The sequence below is a fragment of the Clarias gariepinus genome, chromosome 9 (assembly GCF_024256425.1).
Source record: "Clarias gariepinus isolate MV-2021 ecotype Netherlands chromosome 9, CGAR_prim_01v2, whole genome shotgun sequence".
NCBI lineage: Eukaryota > Metazoa > Chordata > Actinopteri > Siluriformes > Clariidae > Clarias > Clarias gariepinus.
The window spans coordinates 25,846,242-25,859,582 of record NC_071108.1 but is presented as its reverse complement, the minus strand read 5'-3'; the positions used below and the strand labels follow the sequence as shown (position 1 = coordinate 25,859,582).

Here is a 13,341-nt window from a genome sequence, read left to right as displayed (position 1 = left end):
TTTTGGAAACGTGTCTTGAAAAGCTATAAATGTTCATGTAAATTTTTCAAGCCTGTACTAGAGGGATGAACACCGTTAGTCCATTAGGTTGTGTTTTTTTAATGAATACTGCATTTAACCTAGTTGATTTTACTTTAATTTTATTTCCTGCCAGCCTCAGCCTTAATACCACAGTAAAAAAGCACAGCTCAGATCAGCAACTGGAAGAGAAATGTAACACTTACCTGATGAGACATTTGCGTTCCAGGTGGAGGTGGAGCCTGTTTCGATTTGTTGTTTCTGTGGGAAAATAAACACGGTTAGTCAAATTTAAAATTATAATACAGTAATAATAATAAATTTATTTGAAAAAAAATTATATATGCTATATATAAATTTATATAAGACAACTGTGTATGTTTTGTAGCCATGAATGAAATTTGAGACAGAAATGTGGCAAAAAAAAAAAAACTTTTATAATTAATATGTTTAAGGTTAGTCACCTGGACTCGCTGCTGCTTTGAGGTGTGTGAGTGGTGGTGATTGTGGCGATCTTTTCGGCATTGGTCAGCAGGGCGGCATTTGAAGTTTCTTTTTTAAATAGACATACATTCATGTCACCAGGGATGTCACCATAATAAGCATGAAAAAAGTTCATGTTAGCAAACTACAAGCTATTTACAGTAAATAAACTAAAACATCTTCATTCATTTATTATAAATAAAATTAAATAGCCTCTGCCCATGGTAAGAAAATAAATCAAGTTTAAAAAAAAGAAATCAGTATTTTTAGGATTATTATTCTAACCCTAACCCTAGTCCTCATGTTTGAGCTCAGAATTACAGAAACTATGAGGAATGCCTCCACTCTATCCAATTCCCTCTATCTCTATTATTTCCAACAGGCACTCTGCCTTTCCTTGCACTTGTGCCCTGCAATAAGTTCTCTCTTGTGGTCTCTTCCTGTGTATTCCCCTGTGGTGACAGGGATAAAAATAGCTGCTCCTGTCATAGTCTTTAACACAAACTGCCAACCTCCTTGCATGTGTGTTTGTGTGTGCAGTCAACAGGTAAAATTTGTCCTCGCCATGCAGCATGCCCTATTCTCTTATTCTCACAGAGAGATTTATGAGCTGGATGGCTGAATGGCAATGCATACATGCCGATTCTGTTCTAAAGGTGTTTGTGCTTAGCTAATCAGGAAATGTCAGGAGCTACAGTATATATGTGTATACGTATATGTGTATATTACCTTTCATTGCCTATGAACACAACTTGTTTTACATTTTCCTTTTAAAATTTTTGTTAAATGATCTAGATTTTATACACTTCTATTTTTCTGTCTGATCACCAATGTGGCATAGTACAAACACCACTAAACGGTGTAAAAAACATCTCTGCTTTACACTTAAAAGTGATAAAAGTTTTTCATAACTTACAGTATAAGGGGCGTTCAAGTCAAACCAGTACTTACTGTAGTACTTACAGATTAAGTAAAATTGGGGCTCTATATAATCCTCTGCTAAACTAATGTACATATTCCAGCGTTTTACAAGGACATGGATACCATCAAGGTAGAAAGTTTTCTCTTAAAGTTTTCTTTAATTGATTGGAACGAGATCAGGCCTGTAGGGTGGGAATGTGACAATGATTTCCAGGCAAATTCCTGTGATGTGCAAGTGGTGTTCGTGAATGAATGACTGTGCGTACAGTTTTCTCAGACAGATGTGTCCCTTTCGCAAATTGATGACAAGTTATCCATCGATTTTCAAAAATCAGGCGTTCCCCTCGCTTAATGTTTAGGGGAGCGACTGCAGTGGGCTTTTAGATATCCCAGATCATTTTTCATGTTTGTATAGCCTTCTTTAAAATGTTTACACCATTCAAATGTTTTACTTCGGCTAAGAGTCTTATTACTGTGCTGCGCTTGAAGGCTTCTGAAAATGTCAATTGGTTTCACCCCTTCATTCAGGAGAAATTGTATCACAAATCCTGGTTTGACTTGAACAGCCCTTGTAGGCCCATTTATGTAAAACAAAATGTATTGCATATAAAGTTAAGTTTTATTCTCTCTAAAAACTCACCATCTCCTGGGATGATGCGCAGTGTGACCGTGTTCCCAGCCTCTTTGATCAGGTTGACAATGTCCGAGTGGGATTTGTTGGTTATGGAGCAGCCGTTAACGGCAAGGATGCGATCTCCCACCTTCAGTTTCCCACAGCGATCCGCTGGACTAGCCTCGATGATCCGCCCTATTTTATGGGGCATGGCCACACATGCATTTCCTGCTGCTGTATCAACAGCATTGTGTGTTTGTGTGTGTGTGTGTTTGTGTGTGTGTGTGTTTGTGTGCAAGTGTGTGGATGTGTATATGATAAGACAGGAAAGCAGACAGCAATGAAGAACCAGTGCAACATGAACAGAGCAATGAATTGAAAGATGCGGTGTGTGACAGAGGCAGTGATTTGTTTCCCATGATTGAAGAAGCAGAGAAAAGGGGAGAAAAATTGAAAAATTGAATTAATTCACCAAGCAACCAAGCCAACTTCTGTCACAAAACTCATTATTCAATCAAATAATCTAGTCGAATCAGTCGCCAGTTAATTGGACATAAAGCGAATCTGGTAGCAAGTCATTGACAGTCATTTTTCGGGAAGAACAGAGCTCTCATCACCCAATGCTACAAAAAGGTGTGCGGTTTTAATTTGCATGCCTACCTTTAAATCACACAGCTGGTTGGCTGTTCATCATGGTTACAGGAGTGATTCTGGGTGCATGTGTTTGGTGCAAGACTTATAAATAACTGTCATGTTAAACAACCCTAATCAGTATACGTCAGTGACACTACTTGAAATTTTTTTACACACATATGCTATCTAGGAGTCCCTAAGAACAGACCCTGCAGAAACACAGCATCTACTGCAGCCCATTCAAACACTCATCAATTACATTGGATTTAGCCTATGATAATGAGATCATTATATCATTCTCCACAGAACTGTGAGGGTCGTGAGGGAGCGCCAGTGAGACCTTGTGGTGACATGCAGCAGCAGATCGCACACACACACACACACTCTTTCACCCTCAATCTCTAACTAATGTTATTTTACCACCCCTACCTTTACCTAAATGGTGTGGACAGCTACCGACTGCACTGTGTAAATAGCAATTCTTCCCTCGCTAAGAAAGCTAACTGTGTGACTCACTCGCAACACCATCTTACCGAATGTAGTGCCGGCATCGGGTCGTGACACAGATGAGACAATGACAAAGCCGAAGCCTTCGTTCTCGCCCCTTTGGATCTCAACATCATAAGGCTGTAGGGCGGTGGGCACTGTGGGCAGCATGGCGGGCACCACAGCACTGCCGCTTCCCCCTCCACCACCGCTGCCGATGCCACTGGTGGAGCCTGAGCCCGAGCTGACCGTGTTCAAGGAGTTCTGGCTGCCCTGCGGCGTGCGCTTCTCCTCCGTCAGAGATGGTGCCTGAGTGCTGCTGTGGTGAGACGAGGCAGGGGATGGAGGCACGTCTCCCTCACCCTTACACACTGCACACAAAAAAAAGACATTAAATTTCATTACTGCTTTATTTTTATGGAATCTTGGGTAAAACAGAAAGGAAGCAACAATGTGAGGATAAGATTTAGGGAAAGAAACCCATCGGAGCGTGTTGTTAAAGAAATACAGTTGACAACAGCAACGGCATGTCTCAAAGTTTTATTCATTTCAAAAATAACACATAATATGCTATCTATCTATCTATCTATCTATCTATCTATCTATCTATCTATCTATCTATCTTAAGTGCATCTTAAAGAGAATATTATGAAAAACGCAACATGTAAGTTAAGTATTTAAAGTCTTTAAAGTCTCTCTTTTAATTTAGATATTTACAGCTTACAGGTGACCTCTTTGAAAAATGGCCTACAACTATTGAACCTTAAAACATTCCTCAGTGTTCCAAAGTCCTCTCTCCAGATCAAAGTTAATTTTGCATTTGCAATCAAGGTCCCAGAGTCTGGAGGAAGAGTGGAGAGGCACAGAATCCAAGTTGCTTGAAGTGCAGTGTGAATTTTCCACAGTCGGTGATGACTTGGGGTGCCATGTCATCTGCTATGATTTATCAAGTCCAAAGTCAATGCAGCCATCTACCAGAAGATTTTACAGCACTTCATGCTTCTATCTGCTGACAAGCTTCATGGAGATGCCAAATGTCCTTTTCCAGCATGACTTAGCACTTGCCCTTAGTGCCAAAACTACCACTAACTGCTAACCATAAAATTACTCTGCTTAATTGTCCAGTCAACTCAACTGACCTGAACCCCATAAAGAATATATGGGCTATTGTGAAGATGAAGATGAGATGCTAAGGAAGGCCTGTCCAAGTACTAAGTGCAAAAATGAAGGTACGCTTTCAGAATTTCTGCAAATCCCGTTTTATAGAACATACATTTTTAGAATTTCTGTAAATATGTTTTCAGAATTTCTTGTAAATCCTTTTTTAATTAATCATATTCTAATATACAGTACTAATATTTTAAGATTCTGTATTTTTATGACCTAAAAGTCATGTAATTATCAAAATTAAAACAAAAAAAGGCTTAAAATATTTTACTTTACATGTACAGTATGCAGAATATACAAGTTCCACTTTTTAAATAAAATTACATAAAAAAAATTAACTTGATCACACTATTTTACTTTTCCATCTAATATATTTATAAAAATGTCAAAACGAGCTTGTGTCAAAACATTAAGCCAGCTATAAACATTTGTTTCCTAACCAGCCTCTATTTTTTTTACTCCTCCCTGAAGTGTCTAGAAAGTTCAACCTTTGGTGATAACAATGATGCTTCCCTTCATAAACGTTATATAACAAGCTTCTACAGAAAACTTTACCATATCAACAATGACACATTTTGTTTATATGGAGTGCCTGCTGTGTAAATTCCTGCTTGAGTCCTGTGGAATAATTACATATTAGTTCAAGCGCATTACCATAAACCTTGCCAAAACAACTGTCAGAGAAATTTAATGGAAACCTTTTGATGAGTCTGAATTAAGTATTCAACAGTGCTGCTGATATGATTAAAATTAGTTGTGATAAACAAGTTAGAGGAGAGCTGACTAATTCTGTATAGCAGCTGTTGGGCGAAAGTCAAAATACCAGGATACACCATGGACTATAAAATAGGCGTACCAGTGTAGAAATAAGCATAGGATGAGAATAAGTGTAGTATAAGAATATGTGTAAAGATGAGATTTCTTAAAATAAGCTTTACACTGATATGTGTATTTCCTTTTCTGACCTTAGTTTAAGCCAAACTAAGTAAAAATAAACTTATAACTAAAGTAAAAACGGGTGTATCTCGTAGGTGGTGTGTGTATTTTTAAATTTGTGTGTTTGTACCTCCGTAGCTTGTTTTGCGACGGACTGTAAGATTGACGTGGCCCTGTTTGGCTGCCTGCTGCATGAGCTGCACCACTAACTGGTGGGATTTGCCCACCACAGCTGTTCCATCCACACATATCAGCTCGTCCCCGGAGCGCAGACGTCCATCCTCGTCCGCTGCACCGTACTTCACTATATGGCCGATGTAGATCTAATGTATTAATAAAACACACAATTAACCTCTCTGTCCTGTGTTATTAACATTAGATCTGACATAATCAAATAATGATGTTCTGTTAAGAAGCATTGGCTACTGTAGGTGTGCAGCCTTAAACACATTGAGCAGATATGTCTGGACATAAAAAGTCAAACTACTGAATTTGAATGTTATATTTGTGTTGAATTTAGATTAGTTTCTAACTAAGAGTGAGGAAAAGTCTCACCGGTTCTCCTGGTTCGTTTCCACCAAGGATCCTGAAACCGAATCCGGTGTCTTTTCTCCAGAGAAAGATGTCTTGTTCTTGGGAATCCGGCACTAAAATATACAATGATTAATAATTTATGAATGAATAAATTCACCAGCATTATCATATTGCAATACTGTCAATATGCACTTATATTTAAATGCAAAGAACCAGGTTTTTCATCAAGTCAGAAAACTATGCAAAGTGTAACCTACAATGATAAAATAAAGACAACAGACAAATATACTGTAACAGATGTATGTATATATATATATATATATATATATATATATATATATATATATAAAACATACGAACATGGGGCATACACAAAACAAGCTCAAGCTTTATTAAGCAACATATACTGATCTATATATCGCAACTATCACAATAAAGGCTTCCCAGACTTCAACCTCCTCCAACTGCTATTTTTTGCTCTGACTCTCTCTCTCACACACATACCCTAACGCATATGCTCTCTGCCTCTAAAGCAATCATAAAACGGGGTCAGAGAAAAAGTAATGGAGGAGGATATCACAAAAACAAAGCTAGAATAGAAAGCTGTTGTATCTGTTATTAGAACTAATCAACCATGCTATATAGAAATGTACCTGAACAGATACATCCAAGTGAAACTTGTTCGAAATAAAATAAAAAATAAAATAAAATAAATAAATTAATAAATATATACACTGTATATTCTTGTTACAATAATGCCTAAATTGGTAATTTGTAATTTAATGGTCATCAATCAGTCCTAATTATATACAATGTAACATTAGGATAATTATGGAGTATTTCACTAATTCTGTAGCAATGCTTAATTTCTTATTTCAGCAGTTATAATTTTCTACTAAAAACAAACGCATCATGTATTACTATTATCATACATTACCAGGACAAATAAGTGAGATCATTTGAATTTGACTGTGCACATTGAGAAGGCGAGAAAGGGATTCTCATGGATTTTGGTCCAAAAGTGTTAGCAAGCCAGGCCGATAGGGGAACTAAACTGGCCCCGCTTCAAGGACACGTGTGAATGACTGTGAGGTGGATGACAATTCAGCAGATGGGTCCCAATTCCCACGATTCATTAGCCTGCCCTTGTCCAATCAGACCTCACACTGAGCAAAAGTGGCAGAATCTAAGCCAATCACAATGCAAGACACAAGATCCACATGGACGAACAGCAAAATGGCCACCACAGGAAGCTCAGCACGAGTGGTTTAAAGAGCTTGTCCATAGTGCCTGGCCGACAACCCAAAACCCAGCACCGATCATTTAACTGTCCTAGCTGCTCCTTGTGGATCGTTTAACAGGCCTGACTGGGTGCTGGCAGCATCAGCGGGCACTCGGAAGGCGCCAAATGCTGCTCTTATTGAACAATCTGCCATGCAAAACATACCTACACACACACACACACAGCTGAACTTATTCTGACCTGAGCTGAAAAAAAGCTACAATACTGTTCCAGATGAATTATAGATTACAAAGTGCACCTTTTAAAATTTCATAACTCTTTGGTATACAGCCTGAGTGGCGATTCCTAAGGAAAATATATCCTACCAAAGAATGCCTTTCCAACTGACCACAATGATTAAATAAATCCTCATCATTAAATGTGACACGACTTAATGTCATAACCACACATTTCCTCCTTGTTCATCTACTGATGGATTATACTGTAGAACAAGCAGCAAATCCTGTTGGATAATTTAAACCAGCCATTTTTCTAGCATATACTACTGCAACAAACAGCCACTCATAAGACACAAGATTTCATCACATCTTCAGAGTTGAGCCTTGGTTCTCATATCGTCTCTAACAATGTGTGGGAGGACGTGCAAGGGTCATACATAATGTATAAAAGAGAGAAAGAGAGAGAGAGAAACTGTATCTCATATAAACAAACACACATACAGAATATGAATTTTTAACCAAAATAAGGCCTACATTACCATTCATATACATTTTTGCCAAGGCAGTCTACCTACATACCATGCATTCATTAGAAACCAAAGATAATCACAATACAGTTACCACACGCCCACAGGAAAAATAATTAAATCTTTAATGGGTTAGTCTTCATACAACATAGAGTACAATGTAAGTGTGTTAGAGGTGTTAATGTGATATACTACCAAGTCCATAACATGCTACATTTAAACCACTTTGTGTCCAATATTTATTTGAAAAGATTCAACATCCTTTCTTTCTGTTTCACTCTTGTAAAGTGGTAAAATTTCCTTACATCTCAAATGTAATTAATTGTGACAGATTGACATATTAATAAGTTAAAAACTGGTTTACCAAGTGATGCGACCGGACATGGTGACACTGCTGCTACTGTGTACAACCAGGAGACCAAGAAAGCAAAACTGACCCTGCTCTCTGTGTGAGAAGGATGGGATTTCTCTCTCTAAACAATTGCATACAAAGAGGCCCCCCCAAAAAACGTATACAGACTTCAACAGCAAACATATACTGTATGCACAAAAAAAGCATGATTACACGTTAGCATCAATGATGGCATCTTTAAAGGAAACATGAAACTGCCCATTGCTGCCATACAGTAATTCAACTCGAGTTGTAAAAACGGGCATAGAGAACTAATGTTAAAGTGTGTAAACATTTTTGTGCCCCTCTGTATAATTATAATTATATATAATTATTAAAGTTTGGAAACAAATTTAGATTCATCTTCTTCATTCTAGAACAATACTACAGAGAACAAAAACAGCACAAACTGTCAGTTACTTCACTTTACAGCTTTGCATATTTTGAACTTTTGATTTGCCTTCAGCATTGTTTTAGAATGAAGAAAACAATAAGAATCAGGAAAAGCCCTTTTAATTAAAAGGTGTGTTCAATCTTTTGACTGGTAGTGCATATTTTGACATTTACCTTCTTATCTTAAAATTGCAAAATTGCCTTCAAATGCACTGATCCAGCCACAAAATGTTAAAACTATGAATGGAGCCATAAACTGTCCTGCCCCCTCGGAAAGTATGTTTAAAATAAATAATGAAAATATAATCTAATCTATCATTCCACTTTGACATATGCCAAATGCATCATTATCCCAAAAGCAACAAAGGGTAAACCGTAAACATCACACTGTATTTATAGATCTTATTGTACTTCATGTGGCAGAACCTGGCATGTTAAATTTCAAAAAATAATGATTAAAGTCTAATTAAGATGCAGCTGCTATAAAAGTGACTGGATGTCTTTTGGTCTGTTTATTCATCCAGTAGAACAGATAATTATGTAAGACGTCTAGTTCTGATCTGAGTGTAAACTAAATGATACGGAGTGATAAAGAAACATCAAGACTGTGCATGTTCTTCAGCCTAAAAGAAGCTCAGACGTCCCTGATGGTGGAAATAATTAGTGTTCTTTAATTCTTAACTCTAATTTTAGCAAATTTTAGCAAAAAGAAAATGAGGGAATATGGTAATAAGGTATAAAATAAGTAATGTACGAAAGAATTAAACAAAATGGCCTATTATTACAGTTGCACCTTCACCGCTTCTACATCATCACTCACTTCGACTCTCGTACATGCTCCTGGACTGCGCCCAGATCTTGAAAGGATCTGGTTTCTTCTGAAGAGTGCCATTGATGGGCGGCTCCAATGGGGGCAAACTTGGGAGGGGCTGGGTCGGAGGAGGAGGTACCGGGGGCGGAGCTGCCAGCGTCTCACTGGGCACAGGGGGCACGGCGGGTACGGCGCGGGCTGGTGAGTCTGTGTGGGTGCTGCGATGGCTGCACACACTGTGCTGGGAGCTTCCCTGGCTGTCCTTCCTTTCCAACTGCTGACAGACAAAGAAAGAGGTGGGAGAGAAAAACAAAGATGGGAGCGAAGGGCAAAGAGGGGAAAGAAGGAGAAAGATGTGTTAGAAAACAAACAAAAAAAACATGGGATTGCAATATCAGAAGTCAGCTCCTCTCTACATTTCTCTGATGCAACTCCACGTAAATCATCAAGTGACCCTGGGCTGGAAGATGGAGGAAGAGCGAGAGAAACAGAAAGAGAGTTGCTTTGCAAGTGGTTATCACTTCCTGTTTTAACGAGCTCTTAAGAACAGACCCAGAACATCAGACAGACCAAGCGGGAGGAACAAGCTCTGACTCGGAAGTGAAAAAACTACTAGCAAAGGAAAAACAGAGAGCTGCAAAGGATGGCTGATAGAAAGAGATAGAGATCAGGTGATATTGTGGATATGAGGTTGGGGGGAGTGTTTGAAGACAGACATGGAATGAAATGACGTGGTAGAAAAGAATGAAAGATGCAAGGCCATCCTTTTTGTCACATCTACCTCCATATTACTGTGAGTGAAAATGTGTGTTGCTTTGAAACCCACACATGCCTTGCCGTTCCTTTCAGAAATATTCACCTGATCCTCCCTCACTCCATCTACTTAAGTGAACATGACAAACGCATCAGATGACAACAGCTTAGATTTGAAAGTCTTGTCCGAAAAGTATAATCACACACTCTTAAAGGCTCTCAAAGTAAGATATTAGAATAAGCAGTTTTCTTACAGTATAGCGCCTACAGTACACATTCACTTCTCTCTCTTTTATTTTTAGCATACTCTTTCTTTTTCACTTTTTCTCTCAATCACTCGGGTTAAACCATGACTCCGGCTGTTATCACTAATTTCAACGACCTTTAAAAAACCAAAAATTACTCACTGATAGAATTTGAACTGCATTAGACTGTATATGAAATTCAGCGGTAGCTTTTTATCTCATTACTTTGCATGAGCTTTCTAGTCGTCTAAAGATGGAAAATCATTTCTGATCACCAGTGGTGAAGAGCGCTTTTGGAAAAAATTTACTGCTTATTTAAAATACTCCTCTTGTCTCATCCCTATATTTTATTCTATTCGGGTTTCTGTAGAACATGAACAGGTCTGCACAGGTCAGGGTGGAAAAACGGATAAAGAAGGGGCTCATGCCTCGGTAGACAAAGGTGACATCTTAAGAGGCTCGTCATATGTGGTCACTTGGGAACAGAAAGAAGATTCAGCGCTTTCTATTGGCTATGTAGATAAAAAAGGAACGATCCAAAGGCTTGCATTTCCACAGAGTTTTTCTTTTTTTTTTCTACCGCCATTTACAAGCACACTTTTATACTATTCTAAAAAAAATGAGAGGAGGAAAGGTGTGGAGTAATGACAGTAAAAGTAGCACGGATGAAGAATAAGTCTCCCTGTGACACTTGCAGTTCAAAAAAAGCAAAAGTGACTTTGGAAATACAAACAGTGGAAATGAAATCAGGGCAGAGGGAAGAAGAGAAGGCACACAAATTAACGACCTTAAACTATACAACTCACAATGTCTTATATATAATATACTTTTATTCATATCTAAAAATACTGGTTTATATTATTCTTATCACTGCATCACCTTGTAAAAGATTTTCCAACCTACTATTTCAACCTTATTACTATTATTACACTAATGACACATTAAAAGTGTTGCAGAACACAAAACTGCGATGAAGAGAAGAGAGAGACAGTGCACAGTTAGGATGTAACTCACCACCACTTTGGGACTCCTCTTGGCCTGGACGACCCCTGTGAAACAGCGGCACAGAGAAAGAGAAAGCATTAATACCTCTCTTTCTAGTCCTGCCCTCCACCCAAAAAAAAGAAAAAAAAAAAAGAAGAGAAATAATGACAAACAAGTGTACAGCCTCGGAAACCCAAGGAGCGAAGTGCTTGCTCTCTTTCCCTGTTCCTTCCGTCTCTCTCTCTCTCTCTCTCTCTCTCTCCTTGTGCTTAGGGAGCATGTATGAAGAGGAGGCACGACTGTGACGCCTGTACGCCTCTCCACCAATCTCTGATTCTCAGCGAGGGAGCAAAAAAGGGAGGGAGGAAAAGAGGGGAACGAAGGAATGTGGATATCTGTGGATGCTGCTACATCCTGGAGAGCGTTGACTGCTTTCTGCGCGTGAACGCGTGTGTGCGTGTGTATGAGACCATTAGACAGCCTCCACGGCTTTGAAAGCAAGACACTTTTATTTTCCCTCTCTCTCTATCTCTCTCTCTCGCTCTCTTTCTCTCTTCTCACCTTAAATGGTAATATCCCCTCCACCCCCTTGTCTCTCTTTTGCTTCCTCACCTAAAACACACACACACACACACACAGAGCAATTTTTAATATCCCACCTCCCACTCTAATTAACATACTGTATACATGTACACACTTGCTTTTCATCACTCTAAGACGTCTCTGCAAAACCAGTCGAATACAATCAGCCACATGGATTAATCGCACACTTCTGTCTCCATCCGAATGCTAATACAGCCTCTTGAATCTGAGATGAAACATTAGCATATATCCCAATGTACGTGTGATGACACTTTCTTCCTTCTTTCATAATATACACCACAGACAGTCGACTGATGAATATTCAGTTTTATATTCACACCAAAAAGTGCGTTCATTCTTTATGTATTTCGTACTCATGGGAGACTTCAGAGGTTCGAAGAGAGAGAGGAAAAAAAAAGAGAAAAAAAAAAAGAGTCCAGGCTGAAACGACTGGAAACGTTCGAGTTGCGTTTCTGCCTAAAAGTACACGCCTCTGAATCGCTCTTTTCCGAAGTCATTAAATGTTAAAAGTGCTCTCTCGTTCTCTACCGCTCCTTTCCTCTGGCTCCTTTCCCATTTTACGCTCCTGCAGACTTTCAGGCTGCAATCACATTACGAAGCTAAAGGGGCATAAGTTTGCAGAGCAGTTATGAACGCAAAAATCGATTTCTGTCCAATTTTAAATATATAGACAATTGACGATATAGACGATTCCCTTCTTTTTCCACTTCTCTACCTCTCTCAAATATATATGTATATTACATACACCGATCAGCCTAAACATTATTATGACCACCAGCCTAATACTGAGTAGGTACCGGATTCCTTTAACCACTGTAACAGTAAAGCACTGTGTGTTCTGACACTTTTCTATCACAACCAGCATTTACCTTTCCCTAAATTTGATCTACATTAGCGCTTAAGTTGGATCTAACTACACGGGCCAGTCTTCACTCCCCATGTGCACCAGTGAGCCTTGGCCACCCTGACACAAGTTCAACCGGTTTTCCTTTCTTGGATTACTGTTGGTATGTCCTGACTAGTGCAGACCAGGAATATCCCTCAAGACCTGCAGTTTTGGAGTCAACTTGTCAAAGTTATTAAATCCTTATGCTTGCTCATTTTGTTTTGCTTCCAACATATCAACCTCAAGAAAAAGGTTCACTTGCTGCCTAATACTGTATATCTCACACACTTCTAGCCGCCATTGTAACTTTGATACACTTACTGAAGCTACTGTGAGAAGGGGAAAATTGTGATGTCTAGACAACTTGGTCAGAGCAACTCCAAGACTGCAGCTCTTGTGGGATGTTCACAGACATACCAAAAGTGATCCAAGGAAGGGAAACCAGTGACCTAGCGACAGGGTCATCGGTGGCCAAGGCTCGCTATTGGTGACTAGG

At 38.9% G+C, this 13,341-nt stretch overlaps 1 protein-coding gene across 14 annotated transcripts in view; it reads right to left on the bottom strand.

The window, feature by feature from the left end:
- magi1a (membrane associated guanylate kinase, WW and PDZ domain containing 1a) overlaps window positions 1-13,341 on the bottom strand; it is a 123,300-nt gene that overhangs the window by 10,781 nt on the left and 99,178 nt on the right. For 12 of the 14 annotated variants that reach the window (XM_053503489.1, XM_053503476.1, XM_053503475.1 and 9 more), the window contains 8 exons: window positions 11,387-11,421; window positions 9,384-9,651; window positions 5,813-5,904; window positions 5,388-5,580; window positions 3,202-3,525; window positions 2,063-2,269; window positions 483-570; window positions 225-279 (listed from right to left, as the gene is read on the bottom strand). In XM_053503489.1, coding sequence (XP_053359464.1) covers window positions 225-279; window positions 483-570; window positions 2,063-2,269; window positions 3,202-3,525; window positions 5,388-5,580; window positions 5,813-5,904; window positions 9,384-9,651; window positions 11,387-11,421 — 1,262 coding nt within the window. The remainder of the gene's footprint in view (window positions 1-224; window positions 280-482; window positions 571-2,062; window positions 2,270-3,201; window positions 3,526-5,387; window positions 5,581-5,812; window positions 5,905-9,383; window positions 9,652-11,386; window positions 11,422-13,341) is intronic. The other 2 variants (XM_053503485.1, XM_053503477.1) reach the window with 2 other exon arrangements.